The following is a 27620-nucleotide window of genomic DNA, read 5'->3' as shown; positions in this document are numbered from 1 at the left end:
GAACCTGTGGGAGAGGCCTTGCCTACCTCATGCCAGCCTCTGGGTTCCAGCCCCAGCACCAAGGAGGAAAAAACCTTGTTATAAAATGAAAAGCCGACCAGCTTGAGAGAAAGTATTTGCAAAATACCCTACTAACAAGCAGGACTTGTACCTAGAGATATCGTACATGTGGAGAACTCCCAAGTCAGTAAGACAGACACCCAACTAAACGGGTAAAGATTTGAAATAACAATTCACTACACATGGACACATCGACAACTAGGGCCGGGCGTGGTGGCGCATGCCTGTAATCCCAGCACTGGGGAGGCTGAGGCAGGAGGAGTGTTGTGAGATCGAGACCAACCAGGGCTACAAAGTGAGCTTAAACAACGGGTAAATAAGCACATAAGAAGATGGCCCTCGCCACCAGAGAAACGTGAGTTTGGAAACACCCTGGCTAGAAACCCAGAGGTCCCTGTACAGACAAAAGCCGTGTCCACCATAACACGGCTATGAGACAGTGAAAGACCACCAAGGCACAGCCCCCCAGATGACCCGCAGGCAGACCAGAGGGCGCGACCAGAGAACAGAGCAGCCTCATGAGTCCTCTCATGTCCCAGCCGGAAAACAGTTCCAGCGGAGGCAGGATGCAGGACCACCTGGAGACGGGCAGAGGTGGGCAGGGACAAGTCCACCACCACTGTCACTCTGGTCACAGGGTGCACATCAGGACTCTTCATGCTATACATGCAAATCAGTGCAGTTTACTGTGCTTCCGTGATGCCACACACACGGCAAACCCAAGTCATCATGACCCACTGTGTCTGGCGATGACAGGGCTCTGTCTTCTCCTATAAGCATCGCGGACTGGTTTGTCTGTTTTGAGACAGGGTCTGACTGTCGTTCAGACTAGTTTCGAGCAGCCCAGGTGGGCCCAGCACTCTCAGCAAGCCTACCTGCCTCCCAAGTGCTGGGACTAGGGGCATGGGCCACACCCAACGACACAGTGGGCACTGACTTCAGCAGAAACTATGATCCCTAAACTGGGGTGGGGCAAGGGGACAAGATGAAAAACTCGAAATCCAGCTGGGTGTGGTGGCACACGCTGGGGATTCCAGTTTGAGGCCATCCTGGCTACATAGTGAGCTCAAGGCCGGCTTGAACTACACAGTATACAGGGAGACCCTCTCTCAGAAAGAGAGACAGACAGACAGAGATAGCAACAGAGACAGAGACACAGAGACAGAGATAGAGAGGAAGGAAGGAAGGCAGGCAGGTTTAATCCAAATCTCCCATCATAAGAAGTCATTAGGTAACATCTAAAATTAAAAAGAAGAAGAAACAACGTTAACCTATCATTCAGACACACAGGAGAAAATGGCACAGGCGCTGGAGGCAGCTGCCTCTGAGAAGCGCGGCGTGGGCAGGAGGGGGCTGGCAAAAGAACCAACTTATTTTTAAAGCAAATGCTTTAATAAAAATCCAACTTCCAATTATTTGACCAGCAGTTTTACTCTCAGGCACTTGTCCAGAAGAAAAGAAAACATACATTCACGCAAACATGCACACCCATGTTCACGGCCACCAAAACGTGGAAGCAACCCAACTCATCAAGCAATGATCAGATGGCCCCACACACACTGGAATACTATATGGCCACGAACAGGAAGGAACTGACACACAGCATGCTGTGAATAGCAAAACCATGGCTGGGAAAGCAGCCAGACACGCAAGGTTGCAGCCTGTGTGATTCTGTTCTAGGAAACACTCAGAACGGGTTCACACGATGTGATTTTCAGTGACATTTCTCAGGCTTAACTGCGTGGTGCTCAGACACTGATCCACACCAGCGACCACAGAAAGCCCGGGCAGATAAGGGAGCAGGTGTGCGGGGTCACTCTGCCTCCCAAGTCGCCACACGGGGACGGAGACCCTCCTGCAGCTGACATCCCAACCCGGTGCAACTCGGCAAGTTAAAATGCAGTGATTCCGGGCGAGAGCATTTGACCTGGCACGCGTGTGGGTGTCTGTGAAGACAGGTGGTTACTGACAGCACGTAGACATTTCAGTTTCCTTGTTAGCCTCGAGGCTGTTGTTTTATAAAATAATTTAGTAAGTGAAAATATTAAGAAATACAGGAAGGCATGCTTCTCATACGCTTCCACTATCTCATGTATTCTAGTGTGGCCCCAGACAATTCCTGCCACTCACAGTGGCTCAGGCAAGCTAAAGTGTCAGAGCTGGGGGACAGCGTGGACTCATCCCCATGGTCCCGCTAAGCTGGGCTTTGTCCCCCTCACTCTAGGCCAGTCCCCAGTTGCAATCCATCAGCACAGCAGCACCTCATGGACTGTGGAGGCTGCAGGAACCCCGAGACCCATGGGATGCACAGCAGGCCCGTGATCTCATGTGAGGGAGTGGCAGAGGTGATTGCAAAGCCTGCCACCCACAAGGGTGACGGCTGTCTGTGCAGAAGGGTGGGCACGGGGCTCATGGCTGAGGCCCACTACACATCAGAGACCAAGGCCCATGCAGCAGCTGGAATTCCCCGATGCCAAGGCAACCCAGCACCCCACCTTCCAACACGACTTGGGCCTTGCATCAGTCAAGGGAGCTACTGGCCCCCACAAGGGACCAAACAGAGGACAGAGCGTGTTGGCCTGACCACCCTGTCACACTGAACCATCCGCTTTGGCCTGAGCATCTCCACCTGCTGCCCTTGCTGGCCAGACACAGGGGCCGCCTCCCAGAACGGTGGCTGTAAGGAGACCCCATGGTTAAGGCAGCTGCACGGGCACTGCCTGCCCTCCACGCTCACAGGCTGGGAGGCACTCCCAGGGTGGTGCTTCCACTGTTCAGTCAGCCTGTGGCTGCAGCCCACTGAAGCGCTGCAGAGGACACAGGCCAGGCCACCCCAGGCCCACCCCACAGTGTGGCATCCCCAGGAGGGAGGGAGACCTCGGGTGCCTCAGTGGCACTGACACCCGAAGCCACGCTTGAGATGATACCACAGGCAGCCCAAGACCGCCTTGATTTCACGAGCAACATAGACTTCTCACAGAACATTCCCGAAACACAGAAAAGCATGAAGAAAACAGTGTACCCAGGAATTCCACCTGCTGACACTTCATCTCCATCCCACTCGCGGGCCTGCACCCCTCCCACCACTCTTCACCCCGGCAGGGATTCTGCGCATCCGCAGACCCCGGCAGCTGAGACTCGTTTCCCACACATGGCCCCTAGGCTGGTTGTTCAGGTTTTGCAGCTCCGACGGCCTCTCTTCAGCCCTGGGCCGTGCCCCCGTGGGAGATGAGCCCTCCAGGGAGAGCATGGGTGCCCACCTGGGGCTCCTCACCAACTCTGGGGCTGTGCACCATTTTAAAACATCTTTTCTTGTTTGACAGGTAAGCCCTACTTGAAGCAGGGTCAGAATGGAAGAAGCCCCCAGAGCTGCTTGGCACGTGGCAACCAGGGACCCTAGGCTCCACAGTCTGGGTTCTTACCGAGTTCCTTGGAACCCTGGCTCTCACTGGCCAGTTCCCCCATCTTCACTAGGGCATCAAAATAGCCTTTAGCAGCGAAGGTCACACCTGTAGAGGAGAGAAGGCGGTTACTTCCTTCACAATGCCCAGAAGAGACCCACGGCCAAAACACACTGCCTGCAGCCCGGCCTGACTGGACAAGTGAATACACCACACCTGACTTCTGGGCTGGAGTCACCTCATCCTGTGTTGATTTCTTGTTTTTGTTTTTGCAGGAGGCACTTTGAGACAGGGTCTCATTATGTAGCCCAGGCTGGTCTCAAACTTGAAGTGAGCCTCCGGCCTCAGTCCTTGTGTGCCGGGATTACTGCACCACCACACCCGGCCTCCAGATGTCCCTACCTCACTCCAACCCTTTGGCAGCAAGAACACTGTGTGCAGTCCAGATCTGGAGTGATTCAAGTCACCTACAGAGGGCTGCACCTTGTCACGTGCTGTGTCACCGATGTGGGGGAGGGAGCCAGTGTTAAGTACATTCCTCGAGACAACGCTGATAGGGAAGGGACAGCAGACGAAGGACAGAGGACACTGCTCCACCCTTGGATCCTGAACCAAACCCAAAGGGACAGCCACTCCTCTGTGTCCTGTCTCAAAATAGGACCTAATGGGGAGCGAACGTCACTGTTGAAGGCAGGCCGCAGAGCCATGCGCTCAGGGCTACCCCTGAAATCCTAGCTACACAGGAGGATCACCCATGTCAATCTAGTCTGGGCAACTTGGAGAGGCTCTGTCTCAGAATAAAAAGGGCTGGGGTACAGCTCAGTGGTAAAGTACTTGCCTAGCATGTGGGACACCCCTAGTTCAACCTTCAACACACAAACAGGTAAATCTCCCAAGGCCCACATGGCTGAAGGCAGCGGCTGGCATTGCTGCAGCCAGGGGGCTCACTTTGACTCAGGTAACCCTGGCCTGACCAGTAGAGTAGAGGGGAGCTGATTGCACCCCCATCCCAACTCCTGCCTAGCTGGGGCAAGTTCACAAGGAGCCAGTAGGTCTTGGCTTCCATCCAGGTAGCTTGGGACCCTCCTGAGCTCCATCTAGGGTTCCTGGCAAACTCCTGCACCTGAGAAGAGGCCTCACCCATTCTGCCCTTCGGGCTGCATGAACGCTGAGACACTGGCCCTGGAGAACAAGGCCAGGGAGCAGCTACCACTGGCATAATTACAATTTCTAATCCGTTTTCTGCAGAACCCACTCAGGGGCTTATAACTAGGCACTTGATCAAATTTTATTTATATAGTTTTCAATTAAGCACACATAATTTGCTTTGCAGCACAAGATCCCGTCTCTGGGGGTGGGAGTGCTTCTGCTGCCAGGACAGGTGGGCTTCTTAAAATGAACCAAAGGAATGAGGCGGCAAGAGGCTGGGTGTGGCCAAAGTGGTGTAGGGCCCAGACTGAGCGTGTCCCACGAAACAATCAGGGAAAACAGGAAGAGGAAGTCACCTCCAGATTGTGCACGCAGCTGGGATAACCCTGGGAGGAACCCAAGGGGGAGGCAGAACAGCCGGAAGGAAACTGGCGCCCAGCATCAAAGAGGAGGCAGCCATAGCCCGGGCCTCCAGGTCAGCCCCTGGAAGTGCGTCACAGCCACGCCCTGCCTCTCCCTGCCTCGGGACACCTGAGAATCGAATTCCGCCACCCCAGGGAGAGCCACAGGAGGTAGAGAGAGTCCCCGGCAGTTTAGGTCACTCAGCACATCACAGAGCATGGCTTTGGGAAAAGATGACGTCACTGAAACTTGCACGGCTCACTCCCTGCCCCCTGAGGAGCCGTCCCACGCATTCTGAGGCTCACAGCCACGAAGCACAAGCACACGGAAAAGGAGACTGCTGGGAAGTGAGAAGTGGTGGTGCTCAGAGCCTAGAAACGAGCCTCGTTTGGATAATCTGACCATGGCGTGCAGTACTTGTAACAGGAAGTCTCTGCCAGCCTCTGCGACCCCTCCCCTTCCTGCCACCTCAGGAGTCTGTTCTTGGGTCAACACTCAGACACGCCAAGTCTACTCTCATGAGGACAGGTCAGCGGCACGGTGAGCAGGCACCGTACAGTGGGAGGGGAGTGAACCAGACTCAGCTTCTGCCGGGGCACAGAAGTGGCTGTGAGCCCACACCCAGCCCGGAGCTCCTTCTGCCACAGCCTGGGGACCTGTGATGTCGCAAAGACCCTGCACACTGGTTCTCTACAGCTCCTTGCGACAGTTCTAATGGACACAATGCACATACATAAGCCAGTGGTGTCCTGGGCTCTGTGACTCACAGGTCCCTGGGACTATATTACCTGGTTCAGGGCTGCACAGGGAAAGGTGGGGCTCAGGGAGGCCAGCCCAGGATGGCCACGGGGACCCTGACACACGCTGGCTGCTGAACCACTTCTGTGTACCTAAGCAGAGGGCAGTCAGAGGGAAGCCCTGATCTCTTCACTCCCACAGAGGCCACTCCCAGGGGCTGCTGGTCAGTGCCATGGGCCCCCACAGGCTGGGAATGGTGGAACGTTGCAGGAAAGGCTCCTCCTGGCACGGCCTCAGTAACCTCTCAGCCTGTGCAAGACACTGCTGCCGCTCCCCTTCCGTGGGATCCTACATGACAGAATGCTCTCTGTGACTGGAAAGTGTCCCCACACTACATGTGGGGCACGCATGACAGTGGTGGACAAGGAGGCTTTGGCCAGGGACAAGCCCATTTGCTGTTGCTTGGTAAGGCTGTTTTGTCCCAAGTGACCAAGGGGTAAAGGTGCCAAGAAGAGAACAAGCGTGGAGTCCTCTCCTTTTCCTGCACTGAGCCAGGGCCTCGGCCCACTTGGAGGAGGCAGAGATGGAGCCTATTGCAAACACACATGACCTTCCAAGCTGGGGAGCAAGGTGTCACCAATAAAGACGCCACAGCTACTGGACAGCTGCAGTCAAGGGTACAAGGAAAAACAGGGTCAGGCCAGAAAGAGCTAGTTTCCAAACAGCACCCAACTCAGCCAGACCCGGGTCCTACCCGGCCCAGGACCCTGCCCGCCATTCCAGCCACTCACACTTTGTCCTGGTTCCTCAGCAGGGATGGGACCCGGACACACTGCTGCTATGATACCAACGGCTGCCTGTACATCTAACCCTCAGTTTTCAGGCAGTTCTGAAGGGCAGACAATTATACCCATTTTTAGATACCCTGAGAGCCACCACAGCCCTGGGAGAAGACCCACAGGTGAGGACACTCAGTCACTCTGATGGCATGCACACCCTCAGGCAGCCTGTCGGCTTCTGCTTCTAGAGGAAAGGGCCTGTGGCTTCCACCCAGGCTCTAGGGGCTGAGCCAGAGTCCATCTGCTCAGGGCGCCAGCACTACCTGCCAGAGCCTTCTCGTAGTTCTTCCCCATGGCAATGAAGGTGCGCAGGCTGGGGTTGAACTGCTCCATGATGGTCTGGAAGAAAGCAGAGAGAGAGTGTGTCATTGCTGTGTCCACCCCAGGACTCTGGGAGGGCCCTGTGAGAGCAAACTCAGGCTAGACGATACCCCGGTCTCAAAGTTCAAACCCCAGCTCTGGCGGAGGCCAGATGCCCTTGACCAGGTGACCTTGGGGCTCTAGTTCACATCCATACTCTAGAGGCACACACACAGACCTGGCTGCAGGGGCTCTGCAGAGTAAGGAGGGAGCCTCTCCGGGCCAGGCGACACACAGCCAGCCCCAACACGTGGCTGCAGAGGCTCCACTACCCGGCTGGCAGGGCTGAGTCAGCCCCAGAAGGCCGCCTGCCGGCCACACACAAATGCTCAGTGACACCCCCCACGCTAAAATCCTAACTCAACACATCAATTACAAACATCAGCTCTGATTAGAGCGAGCCACAGCCTGGTTTGCAAATACCATGCTATGAATAATCCAACAGGCTCCAGATCTGTTCGCCTGACGGACTGCAGTCTCCCTGCCAATATCGGCAGTTCTTAGACTCAAGAAATTAGATTTTCACGGCGAAGGCCAAATAAATGTTTTAATTATACAGCGTCAAAACAGGCACACACAAACAGCAGCCATATGAGAGTTCTACCGTCAAAATACGTATTGACTGTCAACAGCCAACCCCAGCCAGGAGGGCCTGGGGAGGGACTCTGAGAGGAAGCCCCGTCTGGGCTGCATCCTAAGCCTTCCCGCAGTGTCACATCACGAGCCTGAGCCTCCCTGAAGACAACAGGAAGGGGGATCGGCTGACTCTGCAGGCGCGCAGAAGGCTGTGCAGCCCTACACCAGTCCCCAGCTGCCGGTCCGGATGAGGAAACCGTGTCCAGCTCCTGTCCCAGGTAGCAGGACAAGCACAGTAGATGAGGACACCAAGCCGTACCCTGGTGTGGGGCCTGGCTCTAGGAAACCTGCCACCTGTCACATGCTCCAGGCACTCACCCTGAGGTATGGCAGGATGCCCACACCGAGACTGAGCCTGGTCTTCTTGCTGGATGAGGGCTTGAGCTCTGAGCTGCCAACCACCGGCATGTGGGCCTGTACTCACTGACCCCTGGATGCCACACCAGGTGCCCGCAGGCTGGGAACTGTGGACAAGAGTGCAGATGGGCCAAGTCCCCATGCGGATGGTCCTGCCTTCCTGGACACAGCACTAATGTGGGAACCCATCCAGCCACAATCCCACAGAGCTAAGGGAAGACACCAGATGGGAAGGGTGAGCCCAACTGCAGCATGGAAGGCAGGGAGGGAAGTGGCTGTCATAGTTCAGGACAACATCAGCAGGTGGGCCACAGAAGTTCAAAGGCCCTGGCCCAGGGCCATGCTGTGACAGGAGGTAAGACCAGGAGAACTGAGTGTGGTTATTCTTCCAGGCGCTCACGGCGGGCACTCGAGTCTGAGCAGAGCAATGCCAGCCACATTTAAAATTCCTAGGATACCTCATACAGTATATGCACCAATTCCTCACAATGACGTACGTACTACATACCACGAACGTATACTAGTAAGAATACTAAAATGTCCCTCTGGCTGCTGAGATTTTAGCCACAGGCCCAGGTAGACCGTAGGAAAATCCCACGAAGCTGCTCAGTGCTCCAAAGAACAGGAAGGCAGCTCCAGCCAGGCCTGGATGCCTCCAGCTCTGTACACCAGGCAGCAAGACATGAAAGGGAGGGAGAGCAGGCACTCACAGGTCTCTGGTCTGGGGACAGGACACTGAGGAGAAGCAGGCTGCACACAGGCCCGAGAGCCAGGGATCTGGACAGGTACAACACATGGAATGCCTAGGACTGGGGCAGAGATGCCTCTGGACAGCGGGATGAGCCCGCTCTGCACTCGGGAGAATCTTGGCTCAGGATGTGAGGGAGACGGCTCTGAGCAGCGGCGCTCCCCTCCCTGTCCCCAGGTTCAGGAGTGGCAGGCAGAGGTGGGGCAGGGGGACTGCTGTAAAGAGAGAGAATAGAAGTGGAGGGCAGATGCAGCAAGGCCAAGTGCAACTGAGCCTAGTGTTAAAACTAGTGTGTGAAAATGTTTGTGTGTGCACAAGTGCTTGTGATGTGCAGGTATCTGAGTACATGTGCACATGTGGGCATGATCAGGCATCTGTTCATGTATCTGTGCACGTTCACGTGTGCTCTGCACATCTGTGTGTGAGCTGTGAGCAGAGTGGTATCAGACCTGTTCTCGCCGTTGGTGACTGACGTTGGTCTACAACACAGGCCCAGGGAAGGTGGCAGTGAGGGAACCCTGTTCACGGGACCCTGGAGAGCTGGGCTGTAGGTCTACCTGGGACCAGTCCTCCAAGCTCCATTCATGTCCCGAGTGACAGGAGAAAATGTCAGAAACCACCCAGGGCCAAGCAAGGTGGGTCACAAAGGTCCTCGCTTTTCTCTCAGGGTGATACTCAGGGACAGCCGTGAGGTTTCATTTCCTCAGTGTCACTGCTGAGCTCACATGCAAGGAATGTGGGAACAAGCAGACAAGGCAGCGTGGGTGCTGAAGTGCCAGACAGGCCACCTGGGCACAGCCACAGCCTCCATCTGGCCCAAGTGGCCAGCCCGCCAGGACACACAGGTGCCGCTGTCTCAGTGTGGAGGTGGTGGCAGAGGTGTGGATGCCACCAAGCTGACAGCATGGAAGCTTCTGCTTACTGGGGAAGGGCCGGTCCCTCCTCCCAGCTCTGTGGATCACACCTGATCCTAGGAGAAGAGCAGGCCTTCTGGAGAGCCAGCCTTAGTGTCCTGGTGAACGTCACAGACCCTTCTCCGAGTCAGTCCATTTCCCAGCAGCCATGACGGATGGCTGCGGTGGGGAATCCATCTCTGTGAGGAAGGGTTATGCAGAGCTCATAAATCCACCCATCATTCTGGGGCTCACACAGTGGCCATGCTGTCCCCATGAGAAAACTCAGATGGTCCCAGATCCACATACAGAGGGCCTAGATAGAGGCTCCTGCCTCTTACCTGACAGCCACCGTGATATGAGCACGTTCCAGGCCTGCCTACCCTGGCCAGCTCCCAGCCATGTCGGTGCAGCCTCTGAGAGTACCTGTGGTGGGCAGGGGCTTTAGAATGTATCTGGGTAGGGCGGGGGATTTAGCTCAGTGGCATAAGCACCTGCCTTGCAAGCATGCAGTTGTGAGTTTGATCCCTGGTACCGATTAAAAGAAAAGAGATGAAATGAAAATAGTCAAAAAGCAAAAACAAAAACAACAACAACAAAAATAAAAAGGTTTTGAGCCAGGCATGGTAGCTCATGCCTGTAATCCCAGCACTCGAGAGGCTGAGGCAGGAGGATCGTTGTGAGTTCAAGACCAGCCTGGGCCACAAGGTGAGCTCAAGGCCAGCCTGAACTGCATAGTGAGACCCTGTCTCAAAAAGACATAAATAAATAAATAAACATAAAAAGGTATGTTAAAAAAAAAAAAGAAAAAGAATGTACCTGGGTCCCAGGAGGGACCACGGAAGCCCCTGACAGCAGACACAGCTTCTGTTTTAGGAACCTCCTCCTCCCCCAGCAAAGAATGTCAACACCATTCATCCCTGGGTGGCAGATGCTTCAGAGGGGTCACCAGCCTCATCTTCTCAGGCAAGAAAACAAAAGTATATTTCTGCAGAAATCTACCAACGGGAGCTGCACTAACAGCTGGAGGGATGGGTGTCACCTTTAAAGAAGAAGGGAATGCCTGTCCTGAACGACCCCAAAGGAAGCCAAAATAAAATGAAAGGGGCAGGCAAGAATTCTGACCTTGAGGAAATAAATTCGGTCTAGGCCAAGTGTCTACAAAGAGGGCCCCTGAGCCTGACTGCCATCTTACTTAAGCCCATAGTGAAACTCAGGGGCCCTGGGTGCCCAGACCATATCACCCTGTGGGGACACAATCCCAGTAGATGACCAAGGGCCACACCGCCTCCAATTGTGATGATACCTGTGTTGTGTAAGGAAACCCCGACCTGCTCGAATCCTGCTGCTGCATGCTGGGTCTGTGAGTTGTTCCTCAATAGCTGTCAGGACCAAGAACTATATTTAGCACACGCATCCTTCCACTTATTCACTTGTTCATGCAATATACTGGAGAACACCTCTGCACACCAAGTGAGGTGCTGGGGGCTGTGGACGTGACACAGGGACTTCACTCCCATAGAACACACGTCCAAGAGGGCTATGGGAGGAAGTGGGCCCTAAGTAGCACTGCTACTCAGTTTAAGCAGTTGACAGTTGCCCTCCCTGCAGGACCCTAACAAAACAGGACACCCTGCAGCCCTGGAGCCATGAGGAATCTAGGCCAAATGGCACCGTCATGGCAGGAACCTGGGGTCAGTTCTGTAGAGGTGTATTGGTCACTTTTCTCTCATTGCTGACACAAAATACCTGACACCCAAAGTTAGGGAAAAAAGGGTTTATTTAGCTCACAGCTTGTGGAGGTTTCAGTCCTAGAAGCCCATCTTCAAGACTGCATGAGCTTTGGGGAACATCCTGACTCAAACCATAACAGGGTAGGGGGTGATGGGAGAGGCTGAGCCTACCAGTATTAGCGGCTGTCACCAGCAAGACACTGAGAAGCCCTGGGTGTCTCTTCTGCATGGCTATTCCCAGATACCCTGGGCTGATGGTCTGCCAGGCTAGTAGGACAAATGTCAACAGAACGGCTATCCTCACCCCATCCCCTGCCTGAGGGAGCAAAGAAGAAAGCCAAGTATTTATTGAAAAGAGGCCCACCAAGGGCCTTTACTCCTCCTGCCCCTGCATACTGCCAGCTCACAATCCTGTCTGTCCTTAGTCCTGGCTCCTGCCAAGCCCCTCCTAGCAAAGAACAGGATGGGTGTGTCTGGCCACATCCCTGTGCATGCATGTGTTCATAAGGGCACACACCTGTGCTACCTGCATGTGCAGCAGGCTAGGCCAAACTTCTCTATCCTCATGACACTCAGCAACAGAGGACTCTAGGAGTTTCCCTGAGCACCTGGTGCTCTAAGTACCTCAATCTGTTTTACAGATGGACAACAAGGGGCTCAGGGGCTTAGGGAGCCAGCCTACTTGACTGGTGGAATCAAGTCCTGGCTTCAGCTCCAGGCCAACCAAACGACCACACTCAACCTCCCTCACACTGCCATCCCTCCAACAACATCAGAAGAGTAAGGCACCCTACTGCAGTTTAAGACTTTTGTGGAGGTCACAGCTCAGGACAGCTCCTGCCCAGCAAGGGCCCTAGCGTGCCCCTCTTGGTTCTGCACACCACCACCTCCTGCCAGTTTCCGGGGCCCAGAGGCACCCACCTGCCCCTCCTGCTGCTTCCCTCCCCTCTCTTCCCACTAGTGCTAGGACTCAGCAGGAGAAGACAGACCTGGCTTTTGGGCTGGAAGCCTCCCCAACCCCCAAATGGCACTGCCCAGGTGAGAGGGCTGTATACAGACACAGAACCCAGTGTCCCATGGCTCTGCTCCAGGTTCACCAGGTGAGACCTGTCCAAGACACCAGTTCCCAGGATAGGCAGGGTGCCAGATGTGGGAAGGGACAGAGACCTTGGTAGCATGGGTTGTCTCAGTAGCTGGCTGGTTGTCTTGGTAGCTGGCTGGCCTGAGGCTGTAGGAAACACCCCCTCTGCAGCTTCCCACAGGGGGAGCATTGGCAGTAGCCTTCCCACAAAGAGCACCAGGGCTTGGCTTGAGATTTTGTTCTCCTCTAAAAACTGGGAGAGCATTCTTGAAAGGGTAAGTCCACTCCAGAAACTCAGTGAGTGGCGGGAGCAGTGCTTGGGAGTGCTGAACGCTGAGCTGCTTCTAACCTGGTTAGAGTCATGGAGGAGGGGAACAAGTTTGCATTGGTGTACAAGGTAAGTGAATGAGGGAACAGTCCTTGGGGATAAGGGAGAAGCACAAAAGCTAGTGGAAGCCACCATGGGGAGCACAAGCAGGGAGCAACCGAAGCACAGCTCAACTTCTTGTCCCGTACCCTCCCAGGCCAGGGCAGGACGACACGCCTCCTGAAGCATGCACCAGCGTCAGGAACTAGGCCCCAAAATCCCTGTGGGGGCAGGAAGAGCTGGCCTGCCCCAACTCGGAGGGCCAGAGTCCCTGCCCAAGGGAGGGAGTGGCCAGCAGGCTCAGAGGGTAGCAGGGGAGTGGGACGGTGGGGAAGTGGAGCCTGAGGGGGACCTGGAGAGCAGTAGAGACAGGTCCCACCAGACCCGGGGAGAGACCAGAATTGCAACAGTGCTGGTTCCCACTTCTCCCCCAAGAAGCTGCCAACACTAATAAGGCGACTCCCTGTGTCTTTGGCGGGGCGCCCAGACATGACAGCAGGGCACCCAGCGGCCTCCTATCAGGAGAGCCAGAGAGGAAGGTCCTCCTCCCTCTCACCCCTGCCTGCCCCCCACCAAGCAGGGCACCCTCAGAGGCCACAGTGGAGCCTTAGATGAAAACAATGCCACAAAAGATACTGCTGTGGCCATTCAGTTCACCTGGTCACTGTGGCCTTCATACTGAGTTCCAATGCACAGGTTTCCCAGACTTCCTGGCATCTATTCTGCTTTCGGAAGCTTTCAACTTCTGCACCCCAGCCTGGCTCTTTCCAGGTGTCTGCATCAATCAGATGCCAAATCTGACATTCCCTGCATGAGGTTCCCCAGGGGCAGAGGTCCCCCAGGGCAGAAGCTACACCTGCGGCCAGCATTACAGACATCTGGCCACACAAGGCCCACATCCACGTGGGGACATGCTTGAAGGGCTTGGCTACGGGGCACCACTGTGAGAGCCACCCCAACAGGAACCAGACATCACCCGTCAGCCCAGGAGCCCTGGACAGCAAGGGCCGGACACAGGACATAACAGCCTGGCCGTTCTTCCTGTCTGAGCGGCATGTCCCACCCACCCTCACTCCAGGGGACATGCTCCCCAACAGGCCCCGCAGGCGCCTCCCCAGATTGGTTACATTGGCCCAGCTCACAGATGGTACTGTCTGGCATCCGGTCCCTGTGGAGGAGCTGCCCATTTAAACTCGGTTCTGTGTGGAGGAGCTGCCCATTTAAACTGCCGTCTTCCATGGATAGCACTGAGCTGAAGCAACACTTCCGAGCCAACCACTGTTTAAGGACATCACAGTGTGGCCCCTGGGTCCCCGCTGTCATAGGCTGAGGGCTGCAATCTGAGGGAAGCTGGAAGGGACTCAAAGCACAATTGACCTAGAAATGGATGGTCGACATCCAAGACAGCACCCAGGACAGTCCTCCCTGGTAGGTCACAGCCTGCTAACCACAGGGCAGGGGATGACACACTGCAGCTCCCCCCACCAAGACCTTAGTGACTGGACCTGGAGATGGGGTCTTTAAAGAGGCTGTTAGGGAGTTGGATCTGTGGCCAGAATTCTGGGAGGCAGGAGCAGGAGGACCCCGAATTCAAACTCAGCGTGAGCAATACAATGAAATCTGTCACAAAATAAGAAATTTTTTTAAAAAGCTAGGGGATTTGGCTCAGCGTAAAGGCCCTGGTTGCAATCCTCAGCACTACAAAAAAAAAAAAAAAAAAAAAAAAAGGTGGGGCAGGGGAAGGCCATTCTGTGAAATGGGGTCACAAAGGTGGGCTCTGAGCCAATCTGCACCTGACAGGTGTCTTATGGGAAAGGAGCTCAGGACATACAAGAGAAAGAGCACATGGGGACACAGGGAGGAAAGATCTGACTGCAAGCACAGTAGCCTCAGATGGACCAACCCTGCTCAGACTCTGATCACAGATTCCTGGCCTCCGGCACTGTGAGAGGGTAAACATCAATTTAACCATCAATTTGGGGTGCTATGTCACAGCCTGAGCTGACTGATGCCGGATTACTGCAGCCAGCAGAGAGAGGCCAGTCGTCAGTTCCCTCACTGATTACAAAAGGTTCTGCTGACTCGGGCCCTAACCCCAGTCAAGGCACTCACCAAGCCAAACTCCTCCCTGCAAGAGCACTGGCCAGGCCCACTTCGGGAGAAACCAGTGATGAGCAAGCTGGGAGGCAGCCTTGGAATGCCCTGGGCCTGTCTCTCTGGCCAGTGACCCTGGCTCTTGTAAGGATGATGTGCTAATCCCAGGGTGTTGCCACGAGCAGGAACACCGGACCCTCCACAACCAGGAAGAGCCTAAGTGTCCCTGACTCCTGTTCTCCAAAGAAACTTCAGTCCCATGTAATAGTCATCCTGGTCACCACTGACCTAATACTTTATGGGCTAGGAAATACTCTATCATCTCACTGAATTATTATTAGTTTTTTTTCTTTTATTTTTGTGGTACTGGGGATCGAACTCATGACCTAGCACTTGCAAGATGGGGAGGAGCTTATGCCACGAGCTAAATTCCCAGCCTCTCACTGAATTTTTGATGAGAAACAGTGACCAAGGAGTTACAGATCCTGTCTGAAATCCCAGGGATTCCTGCACGACAGGACAGAAATGGCACCTGGGAAGTCGGGGCTTGTCCCTGTCTTGACAAGGGCATCTGTTATCTGCTGATGGATATGCTCCTTCAGCCAGAGGCTCCCCAAGAGCTCCTCAAAGCCAGCTTGAGGGTGAAATGGTATCAGGTCCACAGAATTCTTGCACCATGCCTGGTGGGATTAGTGTGAAATCTACCAAAGATGAAAGGAGGCTACAAATTCCCGGCCTCCACAGCCGACACTCCACCTCCCCCAGCACACAGCCAGAGAAAGAGTGGTGACACTGTCCAGCCCTTCCCCCAAGGAAATGGGGCTCTGGTCACTGGCCTGACCAGAGCCTAGGGTTCCCATCTGCCCATCCCTCCAGGCCATCAAGGACCTGGATTTCCAGCCCAAGGACCAGATGGGCCTTTCCATGGATGAAAGATGGAACAGTGGACAGTTAGCTTCTTGTCACCCAGGGCAGAGGTGGCTCAACCAGCCCCTGCCACAGGCTCAGCGGGGCATAGTGTGCAGAGGGAAGCCAAGGCCATTCCAGCTCTGTCTCTGCCATCGTTCTGTGATATAAAAGCCCCACCTGGAAGCAGCAAGACCACCCTGCCTGCCACAAATAGGTGTCGCCCTCACCAAACATGGCTCCCTGAGACAAACTCCCCTGGACAGAATACCAACTCCCATAAATAAGGAAGCTCCCCTCCACCACCCACTCTGAAGATCGAGGTGGGGACTCCTCTCAATGCACGGACACCTGCATTTCACAGAGTCTGCGTCTCCATCCCAGCACCACCAGCAGCTACAACATACCTGTGGTCACCTAGCACTGGCCCACCTGACAACTGTCCCTGGCACAACAGATGCTTCCATCCACAAACCACTAAAAAAAGAGTAGAAGTGACCCATCTGTCATCTGAAAACTTTGTGATCATCAAGAAACTGTCAGTTGGGGCTGGGGATTTAGCTCAGTGGCATAAGCTCCTGCCTTGCAAGCAGGCAGTTGTGAGTTCAATCCTCAGTACAAAAAAAAAAAAAAAGAAACTGTCAGTAACAAAAATGGCACAAATGTCTGGGGCCAAGACACTTCTAGGAACATATCAGCACAACCTGGGAAGGCTGAGGGGAAGTACTGGAGACCCCCTAGATGGGAGCAGCTCTGAGCTGAAATGCAGTGCAGAAGGGTCTGAATCCAAATAAAAAGAAGCTTTGGGAAAACCCTACTCATTTTTTAAAGATTAAAATAATGTTTATGTACTTATTCGTGTATTTGCAGTACTGGAAATGGAGTCCTATACAAGCACTGAACCCCTCTACGTTCCAAACAAGTACAAACTAAGAACCCTAACCAAGAAGAAAGCACTCTAGCTGGTAGCCTCACGGCTGTACAAACTCCCAGCGAAGTCTGTAACATCTCCTAGCTCCTGCATCTGGAGCCACAGACATGACATGCAGAACTTGTCAAACCTACTCCCCACAGAAGGAGGTAAGGCCCAGGCTCTGGCCTTTCAGCTGGGGATGTTAGCCTCTAGGGGCCCTGGAATCATCCCTTTCGTTCTGTCTCTGGTTCGAGGAAAGAGACTCAAGCAAGGTCAGACTCAAGCAAGGTCGCCTAGCCAGAGTGCAGGAAAGAAAAGGCAACAAGGTTTCGTCCAGCAGCCCCCACAGGAATTCTAAGACCCAACAGGATTTTCCAAAATGAGGCTCCAGCCCAAGCTGGAACCACAGAGGAGAATGCTGCAGTACAGGTGGGAAGGAGGCGCAAGGCTAATGCAGGGAGGTAGCTGGAGCACACAGGTGGAGACCTCAGTCTACCCCAGGTTCCCAAGTCAACCTCTTGGAAGCCATGAGCTCATGCTGTGAAAGCCAGAATGGACACGGACCCACCTCCGTATTGTCCTTAGCTACCTGGCCACTCTGTCCCCTTGGGGCTTTCTGGTCCCCTGCTAAGAGACCAGCCTCAAGAGCCCCAAGGACACAGTAGGCCAAAGCATTTCCCCTGCCCAAAGCAGCAGCACCGCAAAGGGAGGGCATCAATCCTAGTGTGATCTCTGTCAAGTCCACAAACTCACACCCCACTTCCCAGTCTGGCGGCCCCTGTCACAGTGTGGCTGCCATTGCAGGCCCTAGAATACATTAATTAGTAAGCAGTATATCCCCAGTCATGGAGCCAGATGGGGCTTGAATTCCCAAACTTGCCTCTTGGGGAAGAAGAATTTTTATTTACAGGAAGCCCAGGACAACTAGGCAAATCTCCTTGAGGACCTGCTGGCTGGAGCTGCCTGGGGTGTGGTTCAGGGGCAGAGCTGTCCCCCACCCCGACTGAGGGCCCCCAAGTCATCCTGCAGCTGTACAGGCACAATCAGGGGCCTGGCATGAGTCAGAGCTGGGGGTGGCAGGAGGGTGGAGGAAGGTGCCAGCTCCATCCACGCCTGCCTGTAATTACCCCGGCACAGGCAGCGGATCACAGTGCAGCGATGGACCGGGGAGGCTGGCAGCAAACCCCGCCACCCTAAGCACAGGGCTTCCGGGGGTACAGGCGTCCCCATCATGAGACTTCAAGGTAAATCTCTGGATTGAGGGAAGAGAAGACAGCAAGGGACAGGACTGGTTCTGCACAAGGGGCCCAGGAAGAGGAATGGAACAACCCTAGCCAGCAGCAGCCCAGGCCAACCCCACACTAATTCACAGATTGGATATTTCAACAATGACAGCCACGGACAGTGCACTCTAGAGCAGCCAGTGGAGCGATGGCCAAATGGAGAAATGTAGTAGGGGCAGCCCTCCCTCCCTCCCTCCCAGTCCTCCAGCTCTGAAGTAGGGCCCAGACCTACCACCTGTGAGAACAGGGGCAGACCTTTGCCTGTTTCCTTGATGCCACTCTCCTGGGCAGCAGCCAGGCCACCTGCCAGTGCACCCCCCCCAAGACTGAACTACCTGTGGACAAGGCCCGGGCCCCACCCTACAGCCTAGATCTGTGGAAGCTCAGACCCCAAACACAAGAGCAGTAAGAACACAGCTCCCAGCAGTACTTATCTCCCCTCTCCTCCCCCTAGCAGTGGCCCTCAAGGGTGGGAAGCAGTGCTGGCCATCATTCTGGTTGGCCTCACCGGTCAAGCTGAGCTCCCTAAGAGGCACACACCCGAGAGCCACAGAGACACCATGCACAGGCATGCACACTCCCAATCCAGGCCAGACACTGTAGAGAGCCATGTGCCCAAGGCCCAGTTACACCGGGAAACAGCCAGTCACAACCTACCACCAATCACTGACCCGATACAACCTGCACCAGGCACCAGGCATCTCAGGAGCCAACAGAAGAGTCAACAAGCTACAGGATACGGCCGGAGGAGAAGGTCTGCATACAGTGGTAAGCTCAGAGGTCAGTGTGATGGAGACAGTCTGCCCCTCCCAGGCAGACGAAATCTGAATGGCTGCCACCAAAATGCTGATGGTGGGCAAAGGCAGGCCGCATGGGATAGAAGACAAATACAGGAAGGTCCACCCTGTCATCTTACGTGAAAACAGTGCATAAGAGCCAACCCTAGCCATTCTCCCCAGCAGTGGGGTTCCTGGTGTGCTGCCCTTCAGGTAGATAGCTCCACTGCCAAGTCAGTCTCCATCAGGGACCCCACTTCGTTTACCTCTATACAGGCTCAACTACCTAAAAAGCCAGGACCACTGGATGTGGTGGCATCCGTAATCTCAGCACTCTGGGAGACAAGAGGCTCAAGCTTGAGCCCAGCCTGGCTAATGTAGCAACTTAGGAAGCCTGTTTCAATAAGGTTAAAAAAGGGCTAGGGATTTGTAGCAAAGTCCTACGATCCTGGGTCCAACTCTCCGTATGACGAATAACAAAAACACATTAAATTAAAAAGGGAGAACGTCTCACTGTGGTCTGCGGTCAGCAGCAGGATTTTGGGACCCCCACATTTTGAAAAATTCTGGAAACCCATCTTGAGAAGTGCGTTATGGGATATGGCAGGGATGAGGAGTGGCCTGTGCCCAGAGTCCAATGCCCACACTCTGGCAGCCTTGACCAATCATACCAGATACGGCAAACCCAACTGGCTCCAGGAACCCTCTGGCACCTGCCACCTTCACGGGACAGCTGCACCAAGGCCAAGCCAACTTCCTGCCAACAGCTGGGTGGTGAAGAAGACTATCACATGACCTATGCTGACCCCAGCCTGACCACACTGCCCAAGGCCTGGACTACAACACCATGAACAGCTGCACAAGGCCCTGTCCTGCCAGGAAGCTCTCCTACCCTGCTACATTCAGGGATGCCAATACTACTATTCCTAAAGAAGGCGTTGAAACTGCCACCCCCAAGTGTCACAGGTCATCTGAAGGCTGGCTCCTTATTCTCTTAGGACACAAGACCATGACCACAGGAAGCCACGGCCAGCTGCTCAAGAGGCCCCCTTCTCCATGCAGGAACACTTGGAGGACAGCTCAGAGCCCCCTTCAGTTTTGGGCTGTCTTAGTTCTGAATGTGCAGTAGACCTTAACCCAGTCCTTGTCCCTGGATCCTCTCCTCCCTGTCCTCCCCTGCAAAGCCTGAGGGACTAAGGGTGAATTCCCAGGGAATATCATGAAGCTGTCCTATTTTTCTTCCCCTTCATCTTCCATGAAATTCCCCAGCGGACATAGCTCCCAAGGGAACTGAGCCACCAGGAAAGAGGTCAAAGTCTGTGTTACGGATTCTTCCAGGAGGAAAATCAAAACTGAACGTTTTATTCTTGAATTTTTAATCGGCAGGGCCAAGGACAAGCATCCTTCTTTGCCAAGGCAAACACCACTCAGAACTGCAGTTGAGGCGATGCCAGGGCCAAAGCAAACAGCTGAGCCGCATCGCGGGGTGACACTGAGCAGGGCCATATCCCAGCCTTTCCAAGAGGTGATGCCAGCACTTCTGCAAGTGCCAACCTGGGCACAGGAATAGCCCATAGCAAGGACTCTCAGGCAGTGTGGGCCCGAGAGAAGACAGAGCAAGGCAGTGCCTGGACCGGCTGGATCAGCCCAGATCTGCACACAGATGACCTGGGCTGTTTCCTGACTGTGCCTCTGTGGAGGCTGTGTTTCTGCCCAGTCAATGTGCCAAAGCTCTCTCTGTGGTCTGTGGTCAGTAGCAGGATTTTGGGGTCCCCACCTGTACAATGCAGTGAGCTTTCCAGTGACAACACGCAAGAAGGTAACCGAGCACAGGACTCAGCTCGCCACTTTCAGCCTGCTTGTGTACAAACCTGAAAGCAACCCCATCAAGGTCTCATCTGCACACCAGAACAAAATGTAGAACCTGTGTAGTTAGTGTAAACCTCAAGCCTGCCAGACTGCGGCCAGAGGGGCTAAAAGGGCCCAGGCACCCTGATCTGGGCAGTTTTTCTGCCACCACAATGAGTCTCCCTTTAGCCATCCAGGTTGAGGACAGTTGGGGGAAGCTGCAGCGCGGTAACTGCAGGGCTGACCGATGGTACACCACAGTCCTTAAGGGTGCCCAAAGAATTCCCCAGGGTGAAGCCACTGCACACATCCCTCGTGAGCCTCGCTGTGAAAGTTCCTGTTTCATGGTTTCAATGCAGAAACAGGAAAAATGGGAGGAAAAAAGACTGTGACCACTTCTCTTCCACACTCCACAATAATGAGCAAACTGAAATGGAACTAATGACTAATAATTTAATAAACCTCCCTCCCTTGGCAGCATGTGCTTCCACAGAGTCACAAAATCAGTGCTGTACACAGACGCCACAGATTCTACAGGATACTCAACATAAAGCCCTGAAGGCTGTTCCCAGCTCTGTTTACCAGCAGCACCAACATGGCTTCAGAGCCTTCTTAGCACCCCCCTCCCGCCTTCGGGATTCCTCCAGATCCACTGGCTGCAACTTTAAAGCTCTGATTCAAAGCTGTATTAAAGTATATAATCTGCTCCCTGGACTCCAGCTGAAACCAAACGGGCCACCCCGGAAGCTTCCATCTGGCTGGTGGCAGCCTGAGGGAGCCAGTTAAGAGGTTTCACAGGCCACTGGCTAACAAGGTACAGCCATGGCTGGTTAACACAATTAGAAACTGTTGCTCTGAGAACGGGTCGCAAGCCCATTCAGCGGCCATGAACCAGCAAATCCGTGTGAATACCAGCTACTCTAATCGTCAGTGTTTCACTTAACCTTCAGACAGTTGTGAAAGAAAGCGTATCTTTGTAGAAGGACGCCATGGACCGGCCAGGGCAAGGTTTTCTCTCTTGAGAAAATGCCCTGGGGAGCTGCAGCCTGCCTGGTGCCACCCGGAACGCGGCTGTGTGGCTGGGGCTAGGGGTCTGGACTGTGAGAAGGGAAGCTGGAGAATAGAACACCCAGGGCCTGTCCGTCCGTACACAAGGCACAGGCATGCCCGGCAGGGAGCAGAGAATTGGCTTCCAGGGGTTCTGCGGTTGTTCCAAGAGAAACTGTCATTTCACAGATGAGGACGTGAATGCGACTCCTAACACATATCTGTAGCAAAGGCAGGCGCGTCAGCCTCCTACACAATTAGTCTTCTCCCTCCGCGGTTACATAAGATGATGGATTATCTGTCCACCCATCCAACCTGCCCGTGCTCGACCTCGACCTCCCACCTTGGACCACGTCCTTTACACGGGGAGAGAGTTACGGAAAGCGAAAGCCTGTTGCAAAGAAAGTGCCTAAAGGCTGGCGTAACTGCGCGTGGAAGAACCCCACGGTGCCACGGTGCCAACCGGGCTCAGGGCAACGGGCGACGACCTGCCGCCCCCACGACCCCCCCCCACAGACCGCTCCACTCAGGTCCCCCGCGGCTCGGAAGGGACCCGAGGGCTCCACGACCGGACCGGGTGCGGCTCGGTTCCCTAGACGCCTCCCAGGATGGGCGCGCAGAGGGGCGCGCGGGGGCCGCGTGGCGCCGTCGGAGTGGGGGCGCCCGTCAGAACCGCGACGGGCGGAGGGGGCTCGGGCGGGCGCGGCCACCTGTGACTGGCCGGCGCCGGGCTCTCCACGTCCGCACTCAGAGGCTGGGCAGGAAAATTCTGCGAGGGCGCCGGCCGCTGGGGCAGCCCGGTTAGGACCGGGCCACGGGGGCAGACTTAGCCGGGCGCTGGCGCTCACCTTGTAGACATTTTCCGTGAGCCGGTGCATCTCCTCTGAGCGTGACAGCGACATGGCCTTGGGTCCCGGCTGTACCACAGACCAGGGCGAGGCAACGGCCAGCGGAGGAGGCAGCAGCAAAGGGAAGTAAAGACGCGCGGACCCGAACTACAGAGCAAGGCGCCGGGCGGCAGCCAACTTTATAGTCGCGGTAGGCCCCGCCCTCCACGGGCTCCTCCCCTCTCCCCGCCCCCGTCGCGCCCGGATCACCGCCCCCGGTTGCCCGCCCCCGCCCAGCCCCGCCGCTGCTAGGCAACCGCCAGGCCCGCTACAGCGCCGCCTTTCCCATTGGTGAATTCCGGGGGCGCGGGGCGGAGGGTGGGCTCAAGGGCGTGGCCCGGAGATCAGCTCCCGGCGGCGATTGGCCGGCGGCGCTGTCGATCCCGGAAAGCAGGCGGAGGCGCGGCGTGGGCTGGGGCCGGAGCTGACTGAGGGGGCCCCCCGCGACAGCCGGGCTGGGGGCGGGGAGCGGGGGCGGGGTGGCGCAGGAAGAAGAAGCAGAAGGTAGGGGGAGGCAGCGGGGTACCGCCCGCGCGAGCGCGCGTGGAGGCCGCACTCTGCGGGGCCGTAGCCCGACGGCCAGCCCACTGGGCTCGCGGCCTGGCGCTGCGGAGGGTCCGGGTGTCCGGCCTGGAAGGCGGACGGGCAAGTTAGTCGCAGGTAAGTCCGCGAGGCGGGCGGCTACCCAGCGGGCCTTCGGGGAGCCAGGAGAACCGCGGCAGGGGCCGGGTAGGGTCCTGCCCCAGGCAGATGGGCCCTCTGGCGGCGCCAGGAGGTGGGCAGGCGCGCGGGTTGGGGGGCACTTGGACCCAGGATTCTGGTAGGGAAGAGGACCCTGGGAGAGGGGAATCGGGAGAGTGGGGGTTGGGTACAGCATTCTTCCGCAAAGAGGGGGACCTGGAGAGGGAGAGGACACTAGAGGGGAAGAGCCTCATAGGAGCCAGGAGGGATGGCGTGGGGAGGGCGGTGCTTGGAGCCGAGGAGGAGGAGCGCGACCAGAGCCGCCTGGTGTTAAGGAAGGTCCTCAGCCGCTCTGCTGAGAGAGATGACCGGAGTGGCACATGGGGTGCCAATACAGTACCTTAGGAGAAATATTTACATAAATTAGACGAACACGGAAGAATTATTTGCTTTACGTTGTAAAACACGAGATCTGAATGTTTAATTAAACCTGACGCTCTCCACCAGCATCCTGTTCCTGGACAGCCAGCCACTCCGTTTATTCCATCAACAGCAGGCTTCCAGAGAACACAGATCCCACAGGGCGGCTGTCAGATCCCCAGACAGACAGCAGGAAACGGGCAACTCTCATGGGCTCCGACTCACGTGGACGAAAGAAAAGGGAAGTGGGATCCAGGAAGGAGCGCAGGCAGCAGCTTGCCTACTCTGCCTGGCTTCCTTTCCTTCTAGTTGCCGACATTGGCCTCCTCCATTTCTTTCTTGCCCCTCAGTGTCTTAAAGTACATTCTTGTGCATTTCTCTTCTGTGATTCTTTTGGTCACAAGTGACAGAAAGCCAGCTCAGTCTGGCTCTTCCAAATGAGGGAATTATTAACTCGAGAGTCTAGTAAGTCTCAAGGTCTGTCTTTCTCCTTTTCAGGGTCAACATGGTCCAGTGCACACTCCGCTGGGCCACTTAACATACTGGCTTTTTTTTTTTTTTTTTCCTTTTTGGTACTGGGAATCAACCTCAGGACCTTGCACTTGCCAGGCAAGCACTTGTGCTGCTGAGTAACATCCCTGGCCTAACATTCTGGTCTTTGGATTAATCCTGACCTGAGCCAACCTGGAGCTGGTGGGCGCAGGAGGTCAGCCTTTGCTTGCGTAAAGGCTGTGGTATCTGGAATCCAAATGATGGGAGGCTGACGGTGAAAACTGAAGGCTTCTCACTGGGATAGGGGAATTGGCCTGAGGAGAATTGTCCTCCAGACCTTGGTGCTCTTCCCTGCAGCCACAAGACCTAAGGAAAGGTCAGGGGAGCCCATTCAAAAGAGCTTTCTTATCCTGGCCTGTTCTGAGAAGTTTCCTGCGGACTTTCCTGGGTTGCCCTGCAAATGATTGTCCTGTGCATGTCTCAGGGGGCACACTTGCCCATGGTGACCTGAAAGACTCAAGAGTCCAGCAGCCTTCCAGCAGACTGAAGCTTTGGCCTGCAGCTAGCCAGGCAGCCAGAATAAAAGCCCATGGGGAGAAGACCATCAGAATACCCGGCTCTGTGAAAACCAACACACATCCCATGTATGACCTAGTACTGAGAAAAGGCACTGTGGTTGATGGCAGGCCTGGGCAGGACTGCCTAGGAATGGGGAGCAAGGGGGTGCACATGGGCCTGCCTGTTCTTGCCTTGCACCTCCAGGAACAAGTGCTTGCCTTTTCAGCTCTTGAAAGGAGAGGTTCTGGCCCCAGGGGAGACTTGACCAGGCACCACTGAGGCTTTTCTGAATTAAGCAGTGACTCTTTTTAATAGTGTGGTTACCAAGGATAGGAGCTCAGGGCCTCAGAGTGGTCAGGCAGGCTGGAGGGTAGCGTGTCCACAGACCGGCCTGACCCCAGCTTGTGGTGGCATCTGGAGGGTACTCTGGCCCAGATCCTGTGAGTTTTGGAGGCATCAAGCCCTCTGCAGACGTACCCGCATTCCTGCCTCCCTGACTCCTGATGGCTGGGTAGTCAGCATGACAGGGACCTCGCCCTCACCTCTCCTGCTAGACTGCCAGCCCCCACACCCTTCTGGGCCTTCTGCTTCTCCCCGCTCCCTGGTAGACCCTCCTCTTCCACTCTGCTGGGGACAGGGGTGGAGTTTTCAAGTCCAAGTTCCCAGGTGGGGGTTGGAGCTGGTTTCTGCAAGTGAGCAGCTCCTCGGAAATCACTGAGTGCAGAGACACACGGGAATCCATATGCTCCAGCTTTCGCTCTGCCTTGAGACTGTCCTTCCTTGGCAGGGCACTGCGTTGGGCAAGGGGGACGTAGCCATGGAGATCTGCCGCTCCCCAGCTCTGAACCGGAGGGTCCACTGCGCCTTGTTCCAGCATCAGGCCCTCTGCACACAGACTAGTGAGCTGGGGCCAGGGACAGGAATGACCTCATACCTAGACCTGACCCCCAGAGCTCTGATGCTGACCCCAGGTTGGCAGCACCAGTGGGCAGCGTGGGAGACAGGCGGGGGGCAGGAGCACCAGCGTGCAATGTCTCCAGCAGCTTATTTTTAGTTGCATTATGTAAGTGGCTTCATCTCAACGTCACGTAGGAAGGGGGGTCTCAGATTTAATTACAGGATGACAGCCTTTGCCTTTCAAGCAAGCTGTTCTCCTGGCAAGGCAGGCTCAAGGATTGGGAGTTTTCCCTCAACACAGGCAGTCCATCCAGCAAAACTTAAACTCGTTTTCACCCCTGTCCCCCTCTCTCTCCTGTCGACTCACCTGCTCTGGCTGACCTGGTCTGAGAAGGTGGCCCTTGGTCTGGGAACCCAGGACAGTCTGTGTCTGTTCAGGGAACTTGCTGCATCCCTCCCTTGGCAGTTTCAGGGTCTCCAAGGGGAGGAGCCACCCAGGCAGAACTCCTCTCTCCTCTTTGCCGGTCCTGGAGTGATGCTCTTGTAGCCAGAAAGTCGCTGAGCAGACAGTGGAAGGCACAAGAGCAGGGTTCTCATGGGTTTCTGAGGCAGGGCCAGCAGGGCCGGGTCTGTCCTCTGCTGGCCCTGCCCTGGCTGCCTGCTTCCCTCTAGCAATTCTGGTCTCTGGGAGGAATCCGTCCACATCGCGTGGACACTGCTTTCCCGTTTCCTGGATTCTAAATGGCTTGCCGCCTGCTTTGTGCCCTGGGACCTGCCCATTTGGGAGTCCTGCTCCCTTCCTGCACATGAGCCATCTCAGCCACTTTGTCCAGTGGTCCTGCTTTGTAGAGCAGGACCACGGTTACACTGCAAGCTGTCACCTGAGGAGAGGGTCAGGTCTGACTTGGGAGGGTGTAACTTGAGGGGAAAGTTGTAGGGGGTCAGTTCTGGGAGCTGGCTGCTTCTGCTCCTGCATGGGCAGGATGGGGCTGCTGGGTGGGTTTCACAGCCTGTTTGTCTGTCTCTTTGTGTTTTTTTCACAGCCTCTCTGAATGCCTGAGAATGGAGGGTAAGCTGGGGTAAAGGTCCTCAGAGCCCCTGACCTGGCACACACCACGCCCCCAGTGTGTCTTAGAGGGTGGTTAGGTTGGGTGGGATATCTCCAGAGAGCTCCCAAGCGCTGCCGCCCAGAGAGGTGTCCGAGGCCCCTGCCTCCTTCCCTGTGGGCTGTGCAGAGGCTGCACCCTTCCGGAGTACACGATCCCGAGCAGGGACAGCAGCGTCCTAGAGAGGACCCTCAGCACTGTTCACTTGGTGGCCAAGTCCAGCACCAGTGAGAGGCACAGAGACACTGGCCCCAATGGAATCTGTGGGCGCTTCACTTCTTTGATCTTCCTCTCCAGAACCCTAAACCCCAGGCTAATTGTGAGAAAAATATCACAACTGTCCAGATCATTGAAGAAAGAAGTCTGAGACACTGGCAACAAGAGGAGAAAGGACAGCTAAAGGTCATGTGGGAGGCTGTGTGGGACCTGGGTGCAACCCTAGAGAGGTCTGAATAAACTGCAGTCTTAGTAACACTGTGTCGTTTTTAAGTTAACTGTGACAGATGCACCACATCCCTCTAGGGTGTGTGAATTGTTTGTTTTTTGCACCTGGGTGACTCTGTAGTGCAGGCTGGCCATGAACTCAGAGTGATCTTCCTGTCTCAGCCTCTTCAGTGCTGGGATTACTGATGTGTATCGGCATGCCCTACTTGGGTGTGTGAATTCCCACAGTCACTCTTTGTATAAACCTGAAATTGTCCTGGAGTTAAGTGCATTAAAGAGGGCAGTGGCCGTGGCATCGGCCTGCAGCGGCCTGAAAGTGAGTGCCTGTGTCCCAGCCTGGAACGAGTCAGACCTTGCATCCCCTCTCTGCCCGCCCTGCCCATGTGGAGCCCCAGCCCTTTTTAGTCTGGTACAGCCTGGCTCTTTGCAGAGGGACCAGTCCAGGAAGCTGGTTAAGCTCCTGCTGTGGCCATGGCCACACTATGAAGCTGAGGCCAGGGGGAC

The 27620-nt window shown here is 55.4% G+C and overlaps 1 protein-coding gene and 1 long non-coding RNA gene across 7 annotated transcripts in view; one reads left to right on the top strand and one right to left on the bottom strand.

Annotated features, from left to right (window-relative positions):
- The window catches only part of Baiap2 (BAR/IMD domain containing adaptor protein 2), a 66465-nt gene extending 43819 nt beyond the window's left edge, over nucleotides 1–22646 (bottom strand). For all 6 annotated transcript variants that reach the window (XM_005001434.3, XM_003464890.4, XM_063242317.1 and 3 more), the window contains exons 1-3: nucleotides 22480–22646; nucleotides 6853–6928; nucleotides 3483–3569 (exon numbers count right to left, since the gene is read on the bottom strand). In XM_005001434.3, coding sequence (XP_005001491.1) covers nucleotides 3483–3569; nucleotides 6853–6928; nucleotides 22480–22533 — 217 coding nt within the window. In that variant the 5' untranslated portion in view covers nucleotides 22534–22646. The remainder of the gene's footprint in view (nucleotides 1–3482; nucleotides 3570–6852; nucleotides 6929–22479) is intronic.
- A 318-nt stretch (nucleotides 22647–22964) lies between these two features.
- LOC106026498 (uncharacterized) lies at nucleotides 22965–27144 on the top strand. The gene is made up of 2 exons (XR_001200138.3): nucleotides 22965–23178; nucleotides 23707–27144. It is a non-coding gene; the product is annotated as an uncharacterized LOC106026498 (long non-coding RNA).
- The last annotated feature ends 476 nt before the right edge of the window (nucleotides 27145–27620 follow it).

The sequence above is a fragment of the Cavia porcellus genome, unplaced genomic scaffold, assembly GCF_034190915.1.
Source record: "Cavia porcellus strain 051 isolate PalLab524CR breed Dunkin Hartley unplaced genomic scaffold, mCavPor4.1 scaffold_32, whole genome shotgun sequence".
NCBI classification, from domain to species: Eukaryota; Metazoa; Chordata; class Mammalia; order Rodentia; family Caviidae; genus Cavia; species Cavia porcellus.
This window is presented reverse-complemented; position numbering and strand designations above follow the sequence as displayed.